This window comes from Leucoraja erinacea, chromosome 31, assembly GCF_028641065.1.
Source record: "Leucoraja erinacea ecotype New England chromosome 31, Leri_hhj_1, whole genome shotgun sequence".
In the NCBI taxonomy this organism is placed as follows: domain Eukaryota; kingdom Metazoa; phylum Chordata; class Chondrichthyes; order Rajiformes; family Rajidae; genus Leucoraja; species Leucoraja erinaceus.
In genome coordinates, this window is record NC_073407.1 from 7,092,783 (window position 1) to 7,116,627 (window position 23,845).

Here is a 23,845-nt window from a genome sequence, read left to right on the forward strand (position 1 = left end):
ATTTATAAATTATTACATGTTACTTAAGTGTATGGTCATTACAGGCCTGTTATGCTGCTGCAAGAAGAACTTCATAGTTTGTTGTCGGTACACATGACAATTAAACACTCGATTGCTATTTCAAAAACATTTTTAAACTGGTTATTTTTGTTCACTAAGAAAGATCTGCATTTATATATACTGCCTTTATATACACTATATTTTTGCTCATCTTGTTGACATTAAATTAGTCAATTGATAAACATCTCCAGTTAAGAGTTTTTTTGTTTGGCAAAAAATGAGATGCTTGCACAATGAGACTAGACCTTACCAGGGAGTCTTTGCTTGGGGACGACGTTGGCCCACCGATCCCAGTCACTGCCCCCGATGCAAATATTTCTTCATTCACTGCCCTCCTACTACCTGGAATATTCCATCCAGGATCACTCATTGGTCTTCGAGATGCCAAAACAACATCAGAGCTTCTGCTGCGGACAAGTCTTTCTGGAAAGGAATGTCGCTGTTTAAGCAGCTCCGCTTCAGTTTGGCAACATATGTGTGACCCAAACGGTGGCAATCTGGCGTCACTGCCCCCTATGGCACCTTCTAGTATTGGAGGGTCCGGTGGTGGGTGTGACGGTCTTGCATAGTGCACTTTAGGCCTGACTATTGATGGTATGCTTGAAGCTGTGAATATTGGAAATGAATGAGAAAAAAACAAACACGGATTACGGTATGCTGACACCTCTGACAGGATAGGAAGATCAACTGGAAGAACTAGATCCATCCATCATAGCATCACAATGTACAAATGTTGATAATCCTGGCTGGGATCCAGAGAGAAACATTTCAAATCTCTAAATGTATAACATTGAATTTTGTGGTTTGGAAAGCTATACTTCCATGCATCAACTATTCCGCCCACAAAACCTGCATCATTAACTCCATTTATTCTTTCGATTTATCTTTTAATTTTGTTGGATAAACCACACCTGTTATCAGAAGTTTAATTCTATTTATTGAGCTACTGCTTTAAAAAGGGAATTAAAGCCGGAATCAAAGCTAGGCTTTAGAAACTGAAGGCTTGCCTGGTGGCATTCCAGGAAGGAAACTTTATATAGTCAGTAGTATGAAATATCTAGAAGCATAAATTTAATTAGTCGAGGTAATCATCTATGTAAAACAAAAAACATTTACATACAAATGAATCATTTAGAAGTTTAAATGTTTTTTTTAAACCTTGTTCACATGAAACTGAATTGGATGAACTGAGGACAGAGGCTTAGCAGAGAACAATGCGACAGATTTGTGGGCAAAAGATCAAACCTAATGTCAATGGATCTGCAGTAAGATTATACAAGGAAGTGCAGAAATATGGGTGACCAACAATAATCTGATATTTAAACTGTCTGAAACAAGGTGAAAATTAAAAGGAGCCTCAAATGTCTTCCAATTTCTAATTATCTTCCATCCGATTTCTTTAAAAGCTTTTATTTTCTTTATCCATAACACTGGGATCTCTGTCCTGTAGCTACACTTGAGATTTGCATTCCCTGAAGTACAATGATTGCAGTGGATGTCCGTACAGAGAACGGGGGGGGAGTGAGAAAACCATCACGATATTGAGGCATGGTGGTTGCCGAGAGGTATGGACTAATGCTGCCTGGATTAGAAAGTATTGCCTACAAGGAGATATTAGAGAAACTCAGTTACAAAATGATGGAGTAACGCAGCAGGTCAGGCAGCATCTTTGGAGAGCATGGATAGGTGACCTTTCTGGTCAAGAGCCTACTTCAGACCCTAGAGAAATTTGGATTGTTTTCTCTGGAATGTTGGAAGACCTTATGTCAGTCAGAACCTTATGCCCAGTATGCAAATGTCAAGGACAAGAGGGCATAGCTTTAATAATAATAATAATAATAATATAATAATAACTTTATTTGTATAGCACTTTTCATACAATTGAATGTAACCCAAAGTGTGTTTCACAAAAACACAGGTCTAAACAAAAATACAATTTAAAACTGTAAGGCCATAGACAGTTAATAACATAAAAAAGCAAGGATTTATATAAAAATATAAAATAAAAATAAAAAATGGAGTGTAAAAGGACAAAAAACAAAAACGCTGAGGACAAATACAGTCTCGTATACTATATGAGCACACAAGCTGCTGAATGGTATGCTGAGATAAATACAAGAGAATAAAGGTAATTTTTACAATGTCATCAGAAGAAGAATGGCGTCAGTTAAAAGCTAGATTGAAAAGATAATTTTTTTTTGCTGCCGTTTAAAAATGTCAACTGAGTGGGCGTCTCTCATAAGATGAGAGGGGCAAAGTTTAAAGGTGATGTGTGGGCAGGTTTTATTTTATATAGAATGGTGGGTGCCTGGAACGAGTTGCCAGAGTTGGTTGCCAGGCAGATATGATATTGCCATTTAAGTGGCTTTGAGATGGGCACATGAATAGGCAGGGAATAGAGGAATATGGACCATGTGTAGATGAATTGCAGATGCCGGTTTATACCAAAGATAGACATAATGTGTTGGAGTAACTCAGCAAGTCAGGCAGCATCTCTGGAGAAAAAAAGGATGGTAGACGTTTCGGGTCAGGACCCTTCTTCAGACTGAAAGTAGAGGGTAGGGAACTGGAGTTTCTGTTCTATGTTTTAACTGGAGATGCAATTTCAAATCCTATCACTGCAACAAGGAAATTTAAACAGAGTTAACTAATTCATCTGGAATTTAAATTTTGACTTCAAGTCGCAACTAAACTACCAGTTGACATAAAACCACATTAGATTCAGAGAGAGCTCAACCCTGAACATCGCTTGTCCATTTCCACCACGGATGCTGCCTGACCAGTTGAGTTCCTCCTTTGATGCGCACCGCCATTAATGTCCTTTATTAAAGGAAATCTGCCATTTCTCTCTAGACCAATATAAATTTGGCTGACTCGCATGTTATTTGAAGTCGCCGAGCAAGTCACTCAATTCAAGGACAATCAGGGACAGACAAGAAGTGTTAGCCTTGCTTACATAGAATAAAGACAGAGGTAGAAACTAAACCCTGACAAAAGGTATTGCATGCTTTTGGTTAACATTATGAAAAGGAAGTTCTGGTTTTGGAGAAGATAGACCAAATATCAACCGATAAGTTGAAGCACTTCAATCATAAGGAGAGATTGCAGATATTAAAAATAGTTGAATTCTAATTCACCACAGGGCAAATAAACTAAAAATTTAGTATTATTTGTACGTCAATCAAAAAGACTACAAAAGAACACACCTGTGGTACAAAAACATTCACAGTTAATTCCTTTACAAAGACCATAGTTAATGAACTGTACCGTAGACAATATAAACCAAATATGTTGGCAATTCTATGAGACTAGATAGTTGGGAAAAGCCACAAAGGACAAAACTCAGTGGACTATATCCAGTCGTCAACATTTGTAACCACAGAATAGAATAACTCCTTTATTCTCTGACGTTCAGTCCAATCTAATTCAGTCAACCTTCCGTAAAATTTGTAAACGTGCTGTAGAATAGCAGCACCTTGGGGAGCTCCGATTCTCCACATCACAAGTTTGTCGATCAAGTGGACACAAAGCAAGGCCCATGAGGCAGGCAATAAAATGAATTAGGAATTCATTGGGGGCTTTTCAACTGCATCTTCAGCTGTCACAGACTGCATTGGGGAAGTTCAACAGGGATAGTGTGTAAGGATATACAAATGGGTGAAACAAAACAGAACCTAATGAATTACAACATCACTCCTCAAATTAGTGAATATTATTTTCAATTTTTCAATATTTCAATGGAATTATCTTCTAATATTTTGAGAGAAAGAGAAATGAGAAAGCAAAAATAAAACCAAGCATAATTTGCATCCTGTTGTAGGTGAACCCCATTTCTTTATCAAAGTTCATACGTTCCCAGAGCAGTAATAGGCCATTCAGCCCATCAAGTCTACTCTGCTATTCAATCATGGCTGATCTATCTTTTCCTGTCAACCCCATCCTCCTGCCGACAGCCTTACTAATTAAGAATCTGTCATCTCCATTGAGATGAAAAGAAACTGCTTTTAGCTCTATACTACAAAACAGTGACTTGAAAAAGTTTTAACCTACCATCTGAAGACAGCGGATCAAACATTGCAAGCAATGCATCTGTCTGGGAAAGTGAAGAAGTCAACTGATGTCCACCTGTAAACACAAAAACAATAGAAAGATATGCAATCAAACTTGGGCGCAAGGTTAGGTTACATATTTGAAAGCATAGTGAACATGAGAAAGTTACAGAACAAGTTACGGAGAAGAGAGTCACAAGGAACCTCCGGAATGTCACCTATCTGTTCCCTCCACAGATGCTGCCTGACCCACTGTATTATTCCAGCACTTTGTATTTTGCAGAAGCCACAGATAAGAATGCAAGCATTATTTGTGGCTGATCAGGTGGAAATGTCAACCACAAAACCACATTCTGGTATGGTTGAGGTGTGGTGCAGCACCTGATGTGTGCATTTCAAATGATCATCAATGAAGTTTGCCACCCCTGAAATACCAGTTCTAGTACTCAGAATTAATAAACAAACAACTCATTTGCTGGCAGCTCAACTTATGTATGTTTAACCAAGCAGAACTTTCATGAGTAGATGGGAAATTCTGCTGGGGAAAAAAAAAAAAAAAAAAATCTGCTTAAAATCTGAATGCATTGAAAAGCATCTTACCACTAGGCCATTAGAACTGATTTCTATTAATCCAAATACTTGGCCATTGGCTTAATTAAAACACCTTTATTTACCTTGCACACTTTCCTCCACGTCAGGGCTTGTTACAGAATCTTTTCCTCCAAAATCAGAGCTGCATTCTGATCGTATGTCCTCAACTTTATTGGGTATGTCTTCCGATGTAATACTGATGCCTGTTAAATAGTGTAAAAAGCCTAAAAGGCATTAATTCTTAAATGTAAGTATTGTGATTAGACTTCAAGAAGAAAATTTTATCTTACAATAGAAGCTACAACAGTTTCTTTAGAAGTGACAATTTCAAACTTACACATATTTACCTCTATACTGAAAACAAGTGAGCACAAAATTCTGCTGTTGTGTACCTGATACAACACTGAGTCCAGGAGTACTGGGCCTTGAGTTCACTTCTCTCACATCTGTATCATCGGATGTGCTACCAATCCCAGAACAACTTTCCAGCTCTTGCATTCGTTCCTCCTGCTTCAGGTCTGTGGCTTCTGAAAAATAGTTCCCAATAGTATTTCTATATTAACTATGATATATTTTCTCAAACTTTTCAAGACTTATAAAACTAAACAATTAAAAAAGGAAAATATTTTAATTTCATCTCTTCCCTAAGTCCACGGAGATGAAGATGTGGGACACATTGGTAGGAAGAACAGAAAAGCTGAATATTATTTAAATGAAAATAGATTACAGAATACAGTCAGACAGCAAATCTGGAGAATATGGATAGTGAATGTTTTGAAGTGTCCCGACCGGAAACAACCTAAAACGTCACCGATTCATGTTATGCAGAGATGCTCTGGACCCGCTGAGTTACTCCAGCACTTTGTTGTTGTTTTTTGTAAACCAGCATCTGCAGTTCCTTGTGTTTACATATTACAGAAGGGTCCAGATATCCTTGTGTTTGACACAAGGATATGAGCAATTGGGGAGGCAAATAGAACACTGAGCATAATTGCAATAATGATGGAGTACATAGACACTCATGAGGTTGATTCCTGGGATGAAGGGGTGATTTTATGAGGTATGCCTTGTAAATACACTGCAGTTTACAAAAGGATAATCATTTAAACTAACTGAAATTCCCAAGAGGCTACATGGATAAATGCTATAAGGATATTTCCCCTAATCTAGGATCAAATTTTCAGAATAAGAGACATTCATCACTTTGGCCAAACATCACCTTTAAGGCTAATAATTATTTTGTAATCATACACACAATTTAAATGTTGCACTGGAGACACAAGAGACTGGAATCTTGAGCAAAAACCAAGCTGCTGTAGTAATTCAGTGAGTCAGTCTGACCTGTTGAGTTCCTTCAGCAGTTTAAATATTACACTATTTTCCAAATGCAGGCATCTCGTGGTTTACACAGATGTTACGTGCTTGAAAAGCAGACCCAATTCAAAAACGCACAAATGAAACATATACGCATCTATGCTGTCAGCAGTAAATTTGAGCTCATTATTACAAAAAAACATAAGAGTCCTTAATTCAAGCTTTGGTATTGAAGGAACAAGTGAGTTATTTCAAACACGAGTAAAACACGAGGTGCCTGGGCACTCTTTCTTCCCTCCCTAACCTACCAACACCAGGAGGAAAACAGCAGAAGCACCTGCTCTGGCACCTTTTGGACACAAACATCTGTGGTTATAAATGTACTCATCAGGATGGAGATGAGGAGAAAGTTACTCTTTCAATGGATTATGAAACTTTGAAATGTTCTACCCCAGAGAGCTGTGAAAGTTGACTCATTTGGAAAGTGAGATCGATAGATTGTTGAACAATATAGGAATTGATGAGGATCGGGCATAGAAGTGATCTACACTCAAGGTCCCACTAAAAGACAGAACAAGCTCCACCGGTTGCAGACTACTCCTGCTCTTATTTTGGTTATGTTCGGTTACTGTGACCAATCAAATACCTAAAGGTCAAGACTGATTAACTAACTGAAATTAACTGACTTCAAATACTGCAGTTGTGCCCACAAAACTCATGACTGTGCCTCCTCATGTGCTTGTGTTCGTAACTTTGATCAAACGGGACCTTTAAATCTCATAATTGGTTTCATAACCACACACACACAATTTTAATTTTGCACTCCATTTCCCAAATACACCCTTTCTTTCCCCCCCCCCCAACCCCCTTTGACCTATCAACACCTGGATAATATCAGCACAAGCATCTGCTTTGGCACCTATTGGAGATGACCATCTGTGATTATAAGTGTGCCAGACCTGTTTCTCTTGCATTGCATTGCACTGTACTAAAGCCAACTGAATTCAGATTAACCAACACTAACACCTACCGAGTGTTCGTACCAATCTCATTAAAAACGTGGTCCAAAATTCTATGGGATTGCCTATGTGCTCTCATATTCTCAGCTTTGCACATGGTGAGCCTTATCTTTAGGCAGTTTCAATATCAAAAGAAAGTAAAACTCAATTCAAAAAAGGAAAATGGCTTATGACAAACTCATAAGCTAAACTAAATAATTAAATTCTTGAAACAAAAGACTAGGAATTAAGGCTAATTCTTAATGCTAAGTGCATTACAAACTTCATGACTTCTTTTTAAAGGAAATTACTTATTTGATGAATGTTTTGACAAACCTTTCGTAATATTTGAAAAATGACCTAGACATACACACCCGAGTCGCTTGGCAGCACTTCCACGCTCCAGGCCTCGCTCGTTGTTTCAGAGATCGTTGACCCTGTGCAGGGATCAAGTAGCACTGAACTTGAACCTGGTAATCCTAGCAAACTACCCAGCATATTCTCTGCCGCTGCACCTGGCACACAAAAAATTAAATACTTATTAACTAGTACCATTCAGCGGTACTTTTACTTAACATCATACGTGTCCTTAACATAATACATTGTAGCAGAGTTGCATCTTTCAGAAATTAAAAAATATTGAATTAGCTAGCCTCAGAAACTATGCTATTGGGTTTCACTTGTACTTCACGATGAACACTGAACAAGTACTGATGTGTCTGAAATGCTACAAGTCAACGTGATAACAGTGTGAGTGTGCAAACATTGTCTTCTGAAGTCTTCTCTAAAACAGGACATTGCAATCTCTAAAAGCATTTTACATTAGTCATTTAAGTTTAATTTAACAGCCTTTGCCATCATCATTATACAATAACCATAACACAAAATTGAGAAATCGGGAACATTTTTTTTTGTTTTCTACTCTACACATTTTTTAATCCATTTAGGCTCCATCATCTTATACAAGTCATGTTATTCATCACAAGTACCCACACCAAGTTAAAAACAGTACATCAGAGCAATTGACTGCAATGAAATTAAGGGACGCTTTGCAATCTAGCGTCTTTGCTTTGGTTTTCAGAATTAAATCAATGAAAGAGAAACATTATTTACTATCAAGCACTGACAAAGGACAAATCTAATCAACTCAAAGTAGTTTAAGAAAAACATGAACAGACAAAAAAAAAATTAAATAAGATGCCATATTCTCCATGTAAAACATGGTATAACTTTTTTCATATAAATTGGAAAGAATTCGGAGCATGGATCCCTTCAAGTTAATCCCTCCGAATAAAAACTAAGATGCAGCTATTCCTGTAGTTGAGTAACTCAGGACAACTTTAACATCATCATTTCACTTCTACACCACGAGAAAAGTGGAAAAGCACTGATGTTTCAGAAACATTCAGGGCAATACCAGTCATGGTGGTTGCAACATGTGTACAAACACCGGCTTCTGATGCAAGCTCAGCCCTTGCATCAAAGCCCTTGGGCACCGAACCCATAAAAATCTGCAGGGGCATCTGTAAAAAAATAATTAATTTCAATAAAGTCGAAACACAAATTTTCACCTTAGAAAATTCCATATTAGAAAATATATCATCCTTTGGAACCTAACGGTGAACAATACATTTTCATTTCAGTTCATGCATATAAAAAAGTTAAATTATGAAATGAGCATCTTGAATATCAAACCAGAATATTCAGTAAGAAAATACATGCACTTGAATTAGTAAAAATGAATGAAATGGGGGGGGGGGGGGGGGGGGGGGGGGGGGGGGGGAAGCTGGTCCATATCAGTTTGCCATTTGATTCAAAACCATTGATAATGTGAGACACAAGAAACTGCAGATGTGGGAACCTTGAGCAAAACACAAAGTGCTGGAGGTACTCAGCGGTCAAGCAACATCTGTGGAGGAATGGACAGGCAACAGAGTCTGAAGAATGATCCCGACTCAAAACGTCATCTGTCCGTTCCCTCGTCAGATGCTGCCTGACCCACTGAGTTCCTCCAGCACTTTGTGTTTTGCACAGATAATGTTAGTTGGCCTAGCCTGACTCCTGATTAAATTCATGGGCACTAATGATTTTAATGCTTTATTTGATGCGGATTTTTAACCACCCAAATTTAAACCAATGCAGGATTCTTGTTTGCATAGAAAGCACAAGCAACAGCTTTTAAAACAATATTTACTTTTGCAACATTATTAAAAGATCCGCTTTCAGCATCTTGAACAATATTTGCGGGTCACCAGAAACACTCCCAATTTAAAGCTTACTGGAGACAAATACAGGTATATGATTAAATGAGAGGCACAACAAGATCTGAAACAATTAGAATTTATGCCTCATTATCATGGTAATCTTATCACTGGGATAATGAGGTATTAATGGAGATTTAATGTGCATCTCATAATGCTATCCCTTAGAGAAACACATAAGGAAATTGCTGCAAATTCAGTTAATGATATAAGCATCCCAAAACACATAATCTAAAAGCATGAAAAATGCTGGATGTAAATGAGAAAGAACCAAGGTCAATCACACTGTTGGGATTTCGCAAATGACAGTTGTGTTTTAATATAATGCATTTAACAAAAAAAGTTTAATTGTTTGTCAACAGCAATAAAAGTTTTTTCAATGAAATCTGTTATTAGAAGCAATGTTGATGATTTTGACATTAGTGCAGCTTTCTTTCATTTTGAGGCGGTATAGAGGCACAGCTGGATAGCATGTCAGTGTTTCAATCTAGTCTGCCACAAGTGGTAAGTAATGCCTTTGATTCCCCCTACAGAATTACTGGGTGACAGGTAAGCAGCATCTTTGGAGAAAAATGACCCTTATCTGGTACCCGTGCCTTCCCCCACCAGATGCCTTTGCATATATCTGACAGCAACTAGGTCAAATGGGGTGGGAATAATTAAATCTGGGGTTGCATTGTTGGGTGGGGGAGAATTAAACATAAGGGAAGGAAAAAGTGAGTTATAGCCAATGATTAGTTTTAATGTTTGTTTTTAGTCAGGACACTGAGGAGAAATATTCCCTGCACTTATGTAAACAATTCTTTAAGGTTTTGTATACCCTAACAAGGGGAAAGATGGGAGGTGAATGTATCATCTGAGGATAACACCTCTGATGGAATGTCAAAGTTCCAGTTTGGGAGTCTGCATTAGGACAGAGGGAAAATAAAATATTGTCTATGTGTAGCAGTGTGAGAGGTGGGAGAGAGGTGTGACAGAGACTTGTAGGTGACAGCTAGAACCAAGTGGGGAGGGGATGATGGCCAGATGGAATCACGGGGGGGAGGAAAAGCAGTAGAAACCTTGTGTGTTTGAAGGAACTGCAGATGCTAGTTTACACCAAAATAGACACAAAATGTTGGAGTAACTCAGCGGGCCAGGCAGCATCTCTGGAAAGAAGGAATGGATGACGTTTCGGGTTGAGTCCTTTCTTCAGACGCTTTAATTTAATTTATTATCACGTGCATTGAGGTGCAGAGAAAACCCTTTTTCACAGTTACTGGGTGACAGGTAAGCATCAGTACAGATACAGGATAAAGGAAATAACGTTTAGTGCAAGATGGAGGTGAACACCAGGTGCAGGTTAACCATTATTTGAAAGTTCAACATTGATACCAATGGGTTGTTATTTACATATACGGAGTATGAGATGCTGTTCTTCCAATTTGCGTTTGACCCCAACTTATCGACAGAGAAGGCCAAGGACAGACAGCTGCGGTGTGGGTGTGGGACGGTGATTTAAAATGACATACTGTACAAACAGAAGCCAGTGTTGGCCACTGCAGCTAGAGTAAAGGTGCTTCGCAAAAATGTCGTAGGTATACGTTTGAGATGCCACCACAAGTCATATCTTCATATCTTCTTTCATCCAAATCCCCTTTCTGCTTTCCACAGGGACCACTCTCTTTGAGATGCATTAATCCATTCATTTGTTCCAGATTGCAGCATGTGTAGTCTCTTTTATTTTCCTCTACATTCTATGCCAACCCCATAGCATCTGACTGGAGAGTACGCTAACGCCAAGCCAAAGTGGGCACTTCATTTGCATTATTACCCATTAAAAAGATTTGTTTTTTTTCTATTGATTTCTCAACAATCACCTTCAAATTGAATCCAAGTGAGAGCAGAATCAATTTTGATAATATGACAAAACACTAAAGGTCAAATCATTGAAATGTGGTGTGTAGGCAATCGTACTTGCAGTGGTAAATAATTATCTTTTGGCTGTTTCAGGATATTCCAAGATCAGCAAAGCTCACAAAAGCAGAAAATACTGAAAACATATTCTCTTTGTTCTACCAATCGCTGTTCACTCTACAGCTTAAAACCAATTTGTTTTATTTTTTCTGTAGTTCTAAAGAAGGGTCTTCGACCTGAAATGTTAAATCAGCTTTTATTTCTTCAAATGTTGTCTAACCTGATGAGTGCTTCCAGCACTTTTTTTTTGTTTTGTTTTTCTTACATCCAGCATCTTTTTGTATTACTTTTATTTACAGACCTATATTCATTTTGCCACTAGTAATTGTGCTGCATGTTTAGTTGCTCAAAATTATTTTATCAAATCCACAACCAGCAAAACATGATAATTCCCACATTTTTGAGTAAATCTTTAGAACAATTAAAAGTAAACTAAAACGAAAGAATCTTTCCAAGACCATTCTATTGAGCATAATTGTTTTCATTAGTGGCAACATTTTGGTGGGAAGCGCAGTGTTTTTGTTAATCACTGCATATTTATCACACACTAGACTGGAACATTTACCACACCTCTTCATTAACAGGACAAGCATATTTAACACAATGAATGTTATGTTTTTCTACAGCAAATTGAAAACACAATTACCCTACTAAAGCATTTGGTTTACAAAGATATGCAATGCCATGCCTTAAGCAGTTTTAGAAGCATTTGTCATACATAAGAATCCAAAATTAAAATACTTGTGGAAACGCTGCAATGCTAATAAATGCCCAATCAACTGTAAATCATTTACCTGCAATATCTTGCAGTCTATCTTCATCTATGTTTGGATCAAAATCACTTCCCAGGACATCTGTGCTCCAAGTCTCACTTACAGTTTCCGAAATGTCCCTATCATCTGTCAGCCCCATCATATCACGGATTTCAAATTTACGCAGTTTGTCATCCAGATTGTCTTGTGTTGTGGCTAAAAAGGAAAATATATTAATTCTTGCATAATAAATCTGAAATATGCTCAATAAAAAAGTTATTATGGAGTTAAAACCATTGTTTACTAGATTGTAAGCCTGCAACTGAATATTCTCAAAGCATTGAAGGAACAGAAATTTGTCTCAGAGGTAGATTCATCAACAGTACAGCACAGGAATGGGCTCTTCGGCCCACAATGAGGACAACGAGAAGATAGAGCCATACTGTAAATAATATTGGCATTCTTACATGTCCTTTCCATGCAACCCAAAAAATGTGTTTTCCAGACCACATTTCCAGCATCCATGATTATAAAAGCTGCTTTCATTCCACCAACCAAATTTGCAATGTTGCAGAATTTGTTGCTTAAGGAAAATGAGCATAAAGTGTATCCTATTGTGAGGTATTACTTAGCTGAGAAATCAGTTTCTTAAAAAAAAAAAAATTAGATTTAACATCCAATTTTGGACTATGTCATTTGAATAAGACAAGTTCACATACTTATTGTGAGCACATACATATTGTGAGCACTTTTGGGCACCATATCCGAGGAAAGATGTGCTGGTTCTGGAGAGGGTCCAGAGGAGGTTTACAGGAATGATCCCAGGAATGAGTAGGTTAACATATGATGAGCCTTTGAAGGCCTGTACTCGATGGAGTTTAGAAGAATGAGAGGGGACCTATTTGAAACATACAGAATAGTGAACGGCTTGGATAGAGTGGACGTGGAGAGGATGTTTCCACCAGTGGGAGAGTTTAGGATTAGAGGTCATAGCCTCTGAATTAAAGGACGTTCTTTTAGGAAGGAGATGAGGAGGAATTTCTTTAGTCGGAGGGTAGTAAATCTGTGGAATTCTTTGCCACAGAAGGCAGTGGAGACAAAGTTAGTAGATATATTTAAAGTAGAGATAGATAGATTCTTGATTAATATGGGTGTCAATGGTTATGGGGAGAAGGCAGGAGAATGGGGTTAGGAGGGAGAGATAGATCAGCCATGATGGAATGGCAGAGCAGACTTGATGGACCAAATGACCTAATTCAGGTTCTATCTCTAATGATCTTATGATACTTGTTTTGCGCCTACATTTTGTTTTCTGAAGTTACAATGTAAACAATAAATTTTCATTAAATTTTAGTATTGTGGATGGAAACACAATAGATCATTGGATTAGTTTATTGTTATATACATCAGGGTGCAATGAAATTCCTTGTTCATATGAAATTCACTGAGTAATTAGTATAACCATAGTAATGAAAAAATAAAACAATAAATACAACGATGAGTACAAAGCAATAATTCAAGATTGCAGTTCAAAAGAATATTAAAGTACAATAACAGAATAAGCAAAGATAGATACAAAGTGGAGTTACTCAGCGGGCCAGGCAGCATCACTGGAGAAAAAGAATAGGTGACGTTTCAGGCCTTCTTCAGACCCAATGAGGTAGAGTTACGTGAGGAAATAGAATGTGAAAGAGGTAATTGGTTCAGGAGTTAGATAACAGTGGAGAAAATAGCTGTTCAGTCTGGAAGTCAGACCTTTCAAGCTCCTATAAGGTAGAAGAAAGAATAGGGAATGGCTATGGTGACAGATATCCCTGATGATACATCCAGCCTTCCTGATGCAAAGCACTGTATAGATGGACTGGATGGAAGTGACGAGCTTGTGATGGACTGGGCTGCGTTCATCACCTCTGCAGGTTCAGGCGGTCACGAGCAGAACAGTTGTCATACCAGGCTGAGATGCATCCTGTCAGAATACTTTCTGTAGCGCATCTGTCAAGAAGAAAGACATTCCACATGGATATTCCAAATCTTCCCAAATACCTAAGAAAGAAAATAAGCTGATGCACTTTCTTGATGACCATGTCAGTGTGAAGGGGCCAGGTTAGATTGCAGGTGATATGGATTGCCAGGAGCTTGAAGCTGTCATTTATCCTTACAGCAGCTCCATTGATGAAGATAGGGTTGTATTCACCCCCCTTCTGTCAACAACAAGCTCTTTCGAGTGGCTGACATTATGTGCCAGGTTATTGTCCTGATATCAAGAGACTAGGCTCTCAATCTCTTTCCCGTACTTTGCTTCATTGCTGTTGCAGATCTGGTTGACAACAGCGGTGTACTTGAAGAACAACTTGGCAACACAGTCATGGGTGTACAGGGAGTCAAAAAAGGTAGTGAGCTCACAACAGTCAGAATCAGGGTGGAGGAAATGTGATCCAATCTAATCTACTGAGGTCTGGCCATCCATAAGTTCAAAAGCCAGTTACGTATGGAGACCCCCAAAACCAAGGTGCAGAGGTTTAGGAATCAGCTTATTTCATATTATGGTGTTGAAGGCTGAAATGTAGTCAAGAAATAGTATCTCGTTATTGCCAGGGTGAACCAGGGTGAACCAGGGATGGAAGTAGTGCAAGACAGGTGGCATCCTCCTTACACCTATTTTTCCAGTACACAAATTACAAGGGTTCTGGATTGTCCAGAAGACGAGGGCAAATGTGACCTATACCAATGTCTTGAAGCACTTCATTATGGCCAATATTAGAGCAACTGGGCACTGATCATTGAGACAGATCGCTATATTTTTCTTGGGGACAGGAATAGTGGCAGTTTCCTTGAAGCAGGTGAGGGACAGAAGACTGTGGAAGTGAGAGATTGATAAGTGTGATGTTGAAAATGGCAGCAAAGAATGTGGCAAGTTGATTGGTCCACGAGTCCACAACTCATCCAAGAGCTCCATCCTGGCCAACCGCTTAGTTGGTAATGGTTCATTTCTGGCTTATTTGAGCCCAAGACATAGAATATGGAGTACTGGTAGTTATAAATTCAGCAGCAACACTGTTGTCCACAGTTTTAGAAGCAAATGATGATACACAGTTATCACTATAGCAGATGTAAAAACTGATTCTAAGAATATCATTACTGTTTTCGAACAATAAAAATGAGAATTAACATCAAGGAAGAAAAGCTAGATACAGAGTCATATTCAGGCGTAATCTGTCTCTCACACACAATGAATTGCACCCACGAGAGAAAAATCATCCCACTGTCACGTGCACTTACTGTTGATCCTTTGGAAAGTAGAAAGTGATTCGGGGGGGGGTGGGGGGGGAATAGAATTTAATTAAGACCGACACTCTGCCAAAGCATAGAAAGTGTAATGGAGAAAGAAAGTGCTACATAACTTGAGGACACAGAGGGAAAAATCCATTCAGTTCTAAATGTGGCCAGGCTATGACATTTGGCAGCCCATGGATACCGTGTGACCCGTGGTGCGATCTCTTAAGGATGTCAGTTTCCCCTGCGCAACAGTCTACAGACGTCAGGACTCCCTGCAGAAGTAATGCCAGCATCAAGCCAACAAAACAGTCAATCACATTTCAATAGCAACAGAGGGGGAAATCTCAAATAACCAAAGATTATAAGAAATGTCAAATAAAGTTTGGACACAAAGTGCTGGAGTAACTCTACGGGTCAGGCAGCATCTCTGTAGAAAAAGGGTGGGTGACGTTTCGGGTCGAAACCCTTCACAAATAAAGCTTGGAGTTTGGTTTGGGGACAGCAAGCTTGCTAAGTGGTAAAATTCACTTGCCTCATGGAACAAAGCATTATATTTTCTGAGCAGGATTAACAGCAGGATTCGCTCATAGATATCCTGCGTTATCAAATCTATTGATCAGTTTTCGCTGCCGCGGAGAAGGCAATGACGCATGACAAAAACTTGAATCACTGTCAGCGGTTTTGAGATTTCTGCATAAAATGCATACAAATGTCCAGGAGTAACATGTTCTCAGCAACAGTCAATAATTTCACCATCACTGCTGAGTTTTACAGAAACGAAACAATATTTTAACTATTTCCAATACTTAATAACAGTAATGAGATGAGACCATACCCAATAGCGAGTTCATCAGGACTGTGATGCCAAATGCAACGCTGGCTCATACATCACAATTATTAAGCCTCAAATCTCTTTGTCACCTCTACACCCTGAACTAAACCACAGTAAAGTAGATGTTGGCAGCTTAACAAAAAGAGCTGAAGCCATAAATAACACCCAAAATTATCAATAATACAGCATTTCGCCCCCAGCCACAGAACATAAGGACATTTTCTAAATGGGGAGAGAATCCAGAAATCGGAGATGCAAAGGGACTTGGGAGCGCTGGTGCTGCATTCCCAAAAAGATAATTTGCAAGTTGAATCGGTCGCAAGGAAAGCAAACGCAATTCCAGCATTTATTTCAAGAGGGCTGGAATTTAAAAAAAGGGATGTAATGCTGAGGCTCTATAAGGCGCTGGTCAAACCGCATTTGGAGTATTGTGAGCAATTTTGGGCACCATATCCGAGGAAGGATAGACTAGGACTAGAAATCATAGCCTCAGAATTAAGGAAGGAGATGAGCAGAAATTTCTTTAGTCAGAGGGTGGTGAATCTGTGGAATTCTTTGCCACTGAAGGCTGTGGAGGCCAAGTCAAAGTATATTTTTAAAGCAGAAATAGATTCTTGATTAGTACAGGTGTCAAGGGTTATAGGGAGAAGGCAAGAGAATGGGGTTAGGAGGGAGAAATAGATCAGCCATGATTGAATGGCAGAGTAGACTTGATGGACCAAATGGCCCAATTCTGCTCCTATCACATGACCTTGCTGCCTTTTTTCTTGCACTGGCACTGTTTTTTTGTCTGTTCACAGAATGCAAACATTGCTGTCAACTAGTATTAGACATTCTAATATGCAATTCTAGCATTTATTTCAAGAGGGCTAGAATACAATTCACTCTCCATCATCTGGGAGATTCCAGTATTAAAGCACTTCCAAACTACTTCCAAATAGGGCGCTGATCAGCTAAGGAGGAAAAAAACCATCAATCCCAATTAAATGAGGGATGGAAAGTGATGCACAAACCAGAAATATGTATGAAACACGTTAGATGCAATGAATGCATTCAATGGCTTGCTTGGAAACAGTCCTAAAAAACGCTTCAATCGAATGAACTTTAAAGTGACTTGACTGGCTTTCTATCTTGCTCACCTTGTTCATGTTCCAGCAGCTGCAAAGCTTCAACACCGTTACTCCCAGAGGGTCCTGCTCCAAGTTCAGAGACCGATTCTCCTTCCAGGTCCAATGAGGACACCGAGTTTGAACGGTTTGAAGGTCCTATTAGAAATATAATTTAATACGTGAAATAAGGAAACAGGGAAGAAGAAGATAAAAAGTGCCCGTTGAGGAACATCATGAATGGATTTCATATCCTGCTCCCCCATGACACATAGTTAGCCAAACTCACCCCTAAATTTGGTTTATTTTCAAAAATCCCATTCAGGTCATAATTCACCAATAAAGATTAATCCAGCTGTTAAATCATAGAACTAATGATCTTTAATGGAGTTAGTGAACTGATCACTGAAGTAATACTGATCACAGTAGCCATGTTTTTCAGGTGCAACAATATGAAGGTCACTATAATAAACTGATGCTTTTCCAATTTGCATCTAAAATGCATCACAGTGTTCCAAGGGTCAAGTTATATGCTGCTTAACCCTGTTCATAGTTTTAAATTAATGAATGACTAATAATAGAGATGGAAGCAATATTAAAATTCAAGTTCTAAATATCACTGCATTTACCAGGAAGTGTTCTTTTAATCCACAATGCGACTTGTTAAATCCCCTTATCACAATACCAAAAAGCCATCAGCACCTCAGGAATGGTTTATATAAAACAGAGACCAAGCCAGAAAGGGAGGAGTTCAGAGAGGTGACATAAAACTTATCCAACAAACTTCCCTTGGATATTTTTTGAAGTAGCCAGGAAAGGAGAAACATTTTATGGAGGCAATAAGAAAACCTCAGAACCAGACGTGTCACAATTGACAGAGCAAAAGGAGAGTCATACAACACAGAAAAAGGCCCTTTGGCCCAGCTTGTCCATGCTGACCAAAGAGCCCTGTCTATACTAGTCCCACCTGACCATATCCCTCCAAACCTTTCCTCTCCATGTACCTGTCCAAATGTATTCTAAACGTTGTTATAGCTGCTGCCTCAACTGCGTACTCTGGTACCTCATTCCATATACCCATCACCCTCTTATGAAAAAGTTACCCTCAGGTTCCTATTAAATCTTTTCCCTCTGGTTCTTGATACCCTTGCTCTGGGTAAAGGATACTGTGCATCTACCCTATCTATTCCCCTCATGATCTTATACACCTCAATAAGATCACCTCTCATCCTCCGACGCTCCAAGGAACACAGTCCTAGCTTGCCCAATCTCTCCCTATAGCTCTGGCCCGCAAGTCCAGGCAACATCCTCGTAAATCTTCACTGTTTCCAGGTTAACAGAGGACAGACGGAAAAGGCCAAATTCATAAAGTAAAAGGAAATTTATTGAAAGGCAAGAACCCTAGACTGAAGGATGTTTGACTGACATGCTGAAATGAGATTACGTAAGATTTTAATAGAGAAGCAGTAGAGCGTAAGGAACCAAAAACAAGAAAAATTTATGCTTGCCCATAGGAAAAGCTTCACCTTCTGATATTCCCTCCATATTATCGCTGCACAGAGAAAAGCGCAGGGTTTTATCTGGTTTGCCGTGTAGTTTTCCATCCTCTACAGGCACTTCACCCTGGCCAGTCTCAGCAAGCTGCATGCTCAACACCTGATCAAAATAGAGAAAGACGGCAAAATACATTTAAAAATTCTACTTGTATGTACTCAAATCTATTGGCAAAAAATATTCTTAACTTAATGGTGTTTAATTAGTTAGCAGACAGTTCAAATGTTTCTGCATAAAACTCACATTCTTATGTTGTTTAAATTGCTATAATTATTTTTAAGCATGTTGCATAATTTTAGATTTTCATGTTACTATTGTTTATGAATTTAATACTAATTGAACTCATCACACACAAACAAACTTAAACCATTCAGAAGTGTTGTTGCAGGATGCATTTATTTTTCTGGATTGGGTACAGAACTGGTTCAACAGTGCTGCTTAACGTGATGAAACAGATATACAGAGCTGTATAAGTGTCTGAAACAGATATGTATAAGTGTCCTGTTTAAGAAGGAACTGCAGATGCTGGAAAAGTCAAAAGTAGACAAAATATGCTGGAGAAACTCAGCGGGCGAGGCAGCATCAATGGAGAAAAGGAGTAGGCGACATTTCGGGTCGAGACCCGTCTTCAAAAGAAGGAAAAGTGTCTGAACAAGGGTCTCGACCCGAAACATCGCCTACTCCTTTTCTCCATAGATCTGCCACTGAGTTTCTCCAGCATATTTTGTCTACTTTTGTATAAGTGTCCTGATCTTTGGTGCTTCCATCGTCAAGAATGGAACCAATCTATAGCAGCGACCAATAGATTGCACTGTTTATGCCCTCTACGAATTCAGTTTCATCATTCTCCACCCAGTTCATAATAATCTAGACGTTGCCTCAAAATAATACCAACTTCTGCTTTCCAAATTGGTTGGTGCAAGTTTAATAAGTTTATTAAAGATGAAAGTTAGCACACAGTAGTCTACTCCTGCTCTTAATTTGTGCATGGAATAAAAAAAATCCCACAATGTGAATATGCACAGGGGAATTTTTCGAATACCCCGACCAATATCACCAAAGCAGATAATTATTATTTATTCATTCAAAAGATGCCGTCATGAGGAGTTATGGCATTTACTACCTCATTGCCTCCTCAGTTTAGGTGCAATTCGAGTTAACCACGTTAGCATCTGGTGTCACAGAGGCCAGACTAGGTAAAGATAACCAACTTCCTTCTCCGAAAGGCAATTAGTGAACCATCTTATCACTTGTAACAAGGCTCAACAAGTGTTCAAAATTCCACAATGGTTCAACCCCCACACGTTTCCCTCCCAACGCCAACCTGCTTCACCACGTGACAAGCTCTGGCTGATAGAAACATAGAAATTAGGTGCAGGAGTAGGCCATTCGGCCCTTCGAGCCTGCACCGCCATTCAATATGATCATGGCTGATCATCCAACTCAGTATCCCATACCTGCCTTCTCTCCATACCCTCTGATCCCCTTAGGCACAAGGGCCACATCTAACTCCCTCTTAAATATAGCCAATGAACTGGCCTCGACTACCCTCTGTGGCAGAGAGTTCCAGAGATTCACCACTCTCTGTGTGAAAAAAGTTCTTCTCATCTCGGTTTTAAAGGATTTCCCCCTTATCCTTAAGCTGTGACCCTTTGTCCTGGACTTCCCTAACATCGGGAACAATCTTCCTGCATCTAACCTGTCCAACCCCTTAAGAATTTTGTAAGTTTCTATAAGATCCCCTCTCAATCTTCTAAATTCTAGAGAGTATAAACCAAGTCTATCCAGTCTTTCTTCATAAGACAGTCCTGGCATCCCAGGAATCAGTCTGGTGAACCGTCTCTGCACTCCCTCTATGGCAATAATGTCCTTCCTCAGATTTGGAGACCAAAACTGTACGCAATACTCCAGGTGTAGTCTCACCAAGACCCTGTACAACTGCAGTAGAACCTCCCTGCTCCTATACTCAAATCCTTTTACTATGAAAGCTAACATACCATTCGCTTTCTTCACTGCCTGCTGCACCTGCATGCCTACTTTCAATGACTGGTGTACCATGACACCTAGGTCTCGCTGCATCTCCCCCTTTCCCAATCGGCCACCATTTAGATAATAATGTTAGATGATCTTCTAACTCGTACACCATTTTCCTACCCCATCCCCATATTCTTTGAATACTCGAAAATAAATGTCCCTATTTTGATTCAAATCAATGATGGGGCCTCTCTATGGCTCTCTGAGGTGACGAATTCCAAAGAGTCACCACTCACAGATTCCAGTTCTATGTGGCTTCCCCATTCTTTGAGTTTCTAACCCTTCGTTCTCAAGGAAAAGTTCACAGCCCAAGAAAACATCCTCTCCGACCTCTTAAAATGTTACACTTCTCAATACAGCAAATAAATGTCGATCATAGGATAACATTCAGGATCAATCTTCACTACACTCTCTGTACAGCAAGAACATTGTTTGTTTCAGTAAGGAGACAAATGTTCCACATAGTACTCCAAGTGAGTTCTTCACCAAGGCCTTATATAGGTGTAGTGAGATATTTTTATACTCAGATACTTGTTTAAATAAAAATCACCATACTATTGTTGGCTCTAGTATACTATAGGCCTTCCTAAATTTCTACTGCGTCTGCGTGTTAACGTTCACTAACTTATGTACAGGGACACCCATGTCTCAACATCTGCCAATCCCTCACCATTTGTATTATCTTAGCAAAGTGGATAACCTTGCACCGTCACACATGGTACTCCATCTGTATTGTTGTTGCCAACTAATTCAGTTTGCATATGAAATACAATAGGATGTTCCACAGATATGAAAGTCTCAGTAAAAATGTTAAATCTTCATATTCATAATAATTTTATAAACCTGAATGGGAAACCAACTGAAGAAATGTAAATGCCAAGCCTTTGGATATTTGTTTTAGCACATAAACTGAAGTTATCACCCTTATATGAAAAGCCATTTGATCTAAAAGACTAGATGATGAACTGCACTACAGCTACCAAAACGGTTAAAACAACCAAATAGATTAGAATTTTTCAATCTAATTTTCTTCAAACACCCTCAAGCAACTTAAATTCCTTCACAATCCAAATTCAGTAGTGTTTGTTAAAAATGCATGTTAATAAAATAGCCACAAGGTGGTGCAAATCGCTCTTTTGCTTCCACATGGATGGAACATGTCGCATTTTATTCTGCATTAATCAATGCACTTTTTATAAAAATTGGATGAAGGAAGAAGCTTCGGGTATTCGGAAGCAAAAGATTAAACTGCTGAATGCTAAATTACAATAACAGCATTTGTAGTGGATTAGAACACAGCACTACAGTTCTGGGTAATAGACATTATACTAATAAATGTGTTAAAGTCACTCTGGTAGGAATCTCACAGAAAGCGCACAACCAGATTTCATATGCTTTTGCAAATTAATGTGCATCATAATCATTAATTTTAATACATTATATTTAGAAATATCAGCAAAAATTCAAATTGTTCTAACAAATAGTTATTCCATGATGCAACAAGATACCCAAGATCCCTTCCGCCCCCAAATGAACAAAAAAGTTTTTGTGTCTACTATCAAAAGAGAATTACACATCTGTGACTCATGAATTAAGTGAAATAATTGTGCTGTTTCTTATTTTTAAATGTGTTCTACAAAACAAAGTTGTGGGTGGTGATGTGGGGAGAGGATCCAAAAAGTGAATTTTACTATTAAAGCGGGTCAGTTTCAAGATTGTCAATCAAAATAACTCTGGTTGCATGACTGCAATAGCATCTAAAATTTTAGGACATGAATATAATGGTTTTTTTTTGTTTTTTTTAAATCAGCAGTAATAGTTGTACTGTGTAACAATCTCTGTCACCGATTCAGAACAATCTACTTGGGTGATCAGAAAAATCATTAGATGTGGGAGCAGAATTAGGCCTTTTGGCTCAGAGTCTGCTCCACCATTCGATCATGGCTGAACTATTTTTTCCTCTCCATCCTTTTTTCCTGCCTTCGCTCCGTAGCCTTAGATGCCCTTGTAACATCAAGAATCAACCAATCTCCACTTTAAAGATACCCAACGACTTAGCCTTCACCGCCATCTGCGGCAATGAATTTCGCAGATTCACCACTTTCTGGCTGAAATAATTCCTCCTCATCTCCATTCTAAAGGTACGTCCTTTTATTCTGAGGCTGTACCCTCTGGTCCAAGACTCTCCCAGTGCTGGAACATCCTTTCACATCCACTCTATTGAGGCCTTTCATTATTCGGTAGGTTTCAATGAGATTCGCCTTCATCCTACTAAACTCAAGTACCAAAGCCAAATACCATAGCCAAAGGCTCATCATATGCTAACCCAATCATACTGGGATTATTCTCGTAAACTTCCTCTGGGCCAGCACCAACGGCAGCACATCCTTCCTCAGATATGGGGCATGAAGGAACCAGCATCTAATTAACCATATTTACTCATTGCTTGAACACAGAAACTACAATTGAGGAACTCCTCTGCAATTTCCCCCCAGCTAAACCTTCCACTGAAGGTGCTAACTCATCAGAAACAAAAAAAACAAAAGTAGCACTGAATGTGCTTCTTGAAATCACTGTTTTTCTTGAAACTTCAAACATGGTATCACTGGTATTAAGTAGAACAATGGACCACTACGCTCGTATGTAAATTGATATTTTAGCAGCTTTACATCACATCCTACATAGCGTAACTGCTGTCTCAATGCTTAGACAATGTCTTCATCTTTTCAGTTGTAAATAATTTATTAACTTATACCTCTGAGTTTAAGAAGCAGGTGCTCATCACATGTCAAGTAATATAACATAGTAATTATAATGGTAAAATACCCCTGATTTATTTTACTGGTAATAAATCTTGCATTCATTTGTTGTACCAAGAGTCTGATACAGAACCTCCTCAGAATTACTAATTCAAAATCTCTTTAAATCTTAGATGTCTGTCATATATCGCAAAACTTTCCATTTTTAACCCAACTTTCTGATGATAAACATTGAATAAATTTGAGTTGAAATTTATTTTTGAAGATCATTTCATTCAACGTAGATTTTCAAATGTTGATCTT

General features: G+C 38.7%; 1 protein-coding gene across 12 annotated transcripts in view; it reads right to left on the bottom strand.

Annotated features, from left to right (window-relative positions):
* The window catches only part of gapvd1 (GTPase activating protein and VPS9 domains 1), a 111,468-nt gene that overhangs the window by 34,190 nt on the left and 53,433 nt on the right, over positions 1-23,845 (bottom strand). For 5 of the 12 annotated variants that reach the window (XM_055659830.1, XM_055659829.1, XM_055659826.1 and 2 more), the window contains 8 exons: positions 18,722-18,851; positions 17,229-17,354; positions 12,024-12,197; positions 7,387-7,527; positions 5,093-5,227; positions 4,784-4,903; positions 4,111-4,185; positions 311-666 (listed from right to left, as the gene is read on the bottom strand). In XM_055659830.1, the coding sequence (XP_055515805.1) occupies positions 311-666; positions 4,111-4,185; positions 4,784-4,903; positions 5,093-5,227; positions 7,387-7,527; positions 12,024-12,197; positions 17,229-17,354; positions 18,722-18,851 (1,257 nt within the window). Of the gene's footprint in view, positions 1-310; positions 667-4,110; positions 4,186-4,783; positions 4,925-5,092; positions 5,228-7,386; positions 7,528-12,023; positions 12,198-17,228; positions 17,355-18,703; positions 18,852-23,845 lie in introns of all 12 variants that reach the window. The other 7 variants (XM_055659824.1, XM_055659825.1, XM_055659822.1 and 4 more) reach the window with 4 other exon arrangements.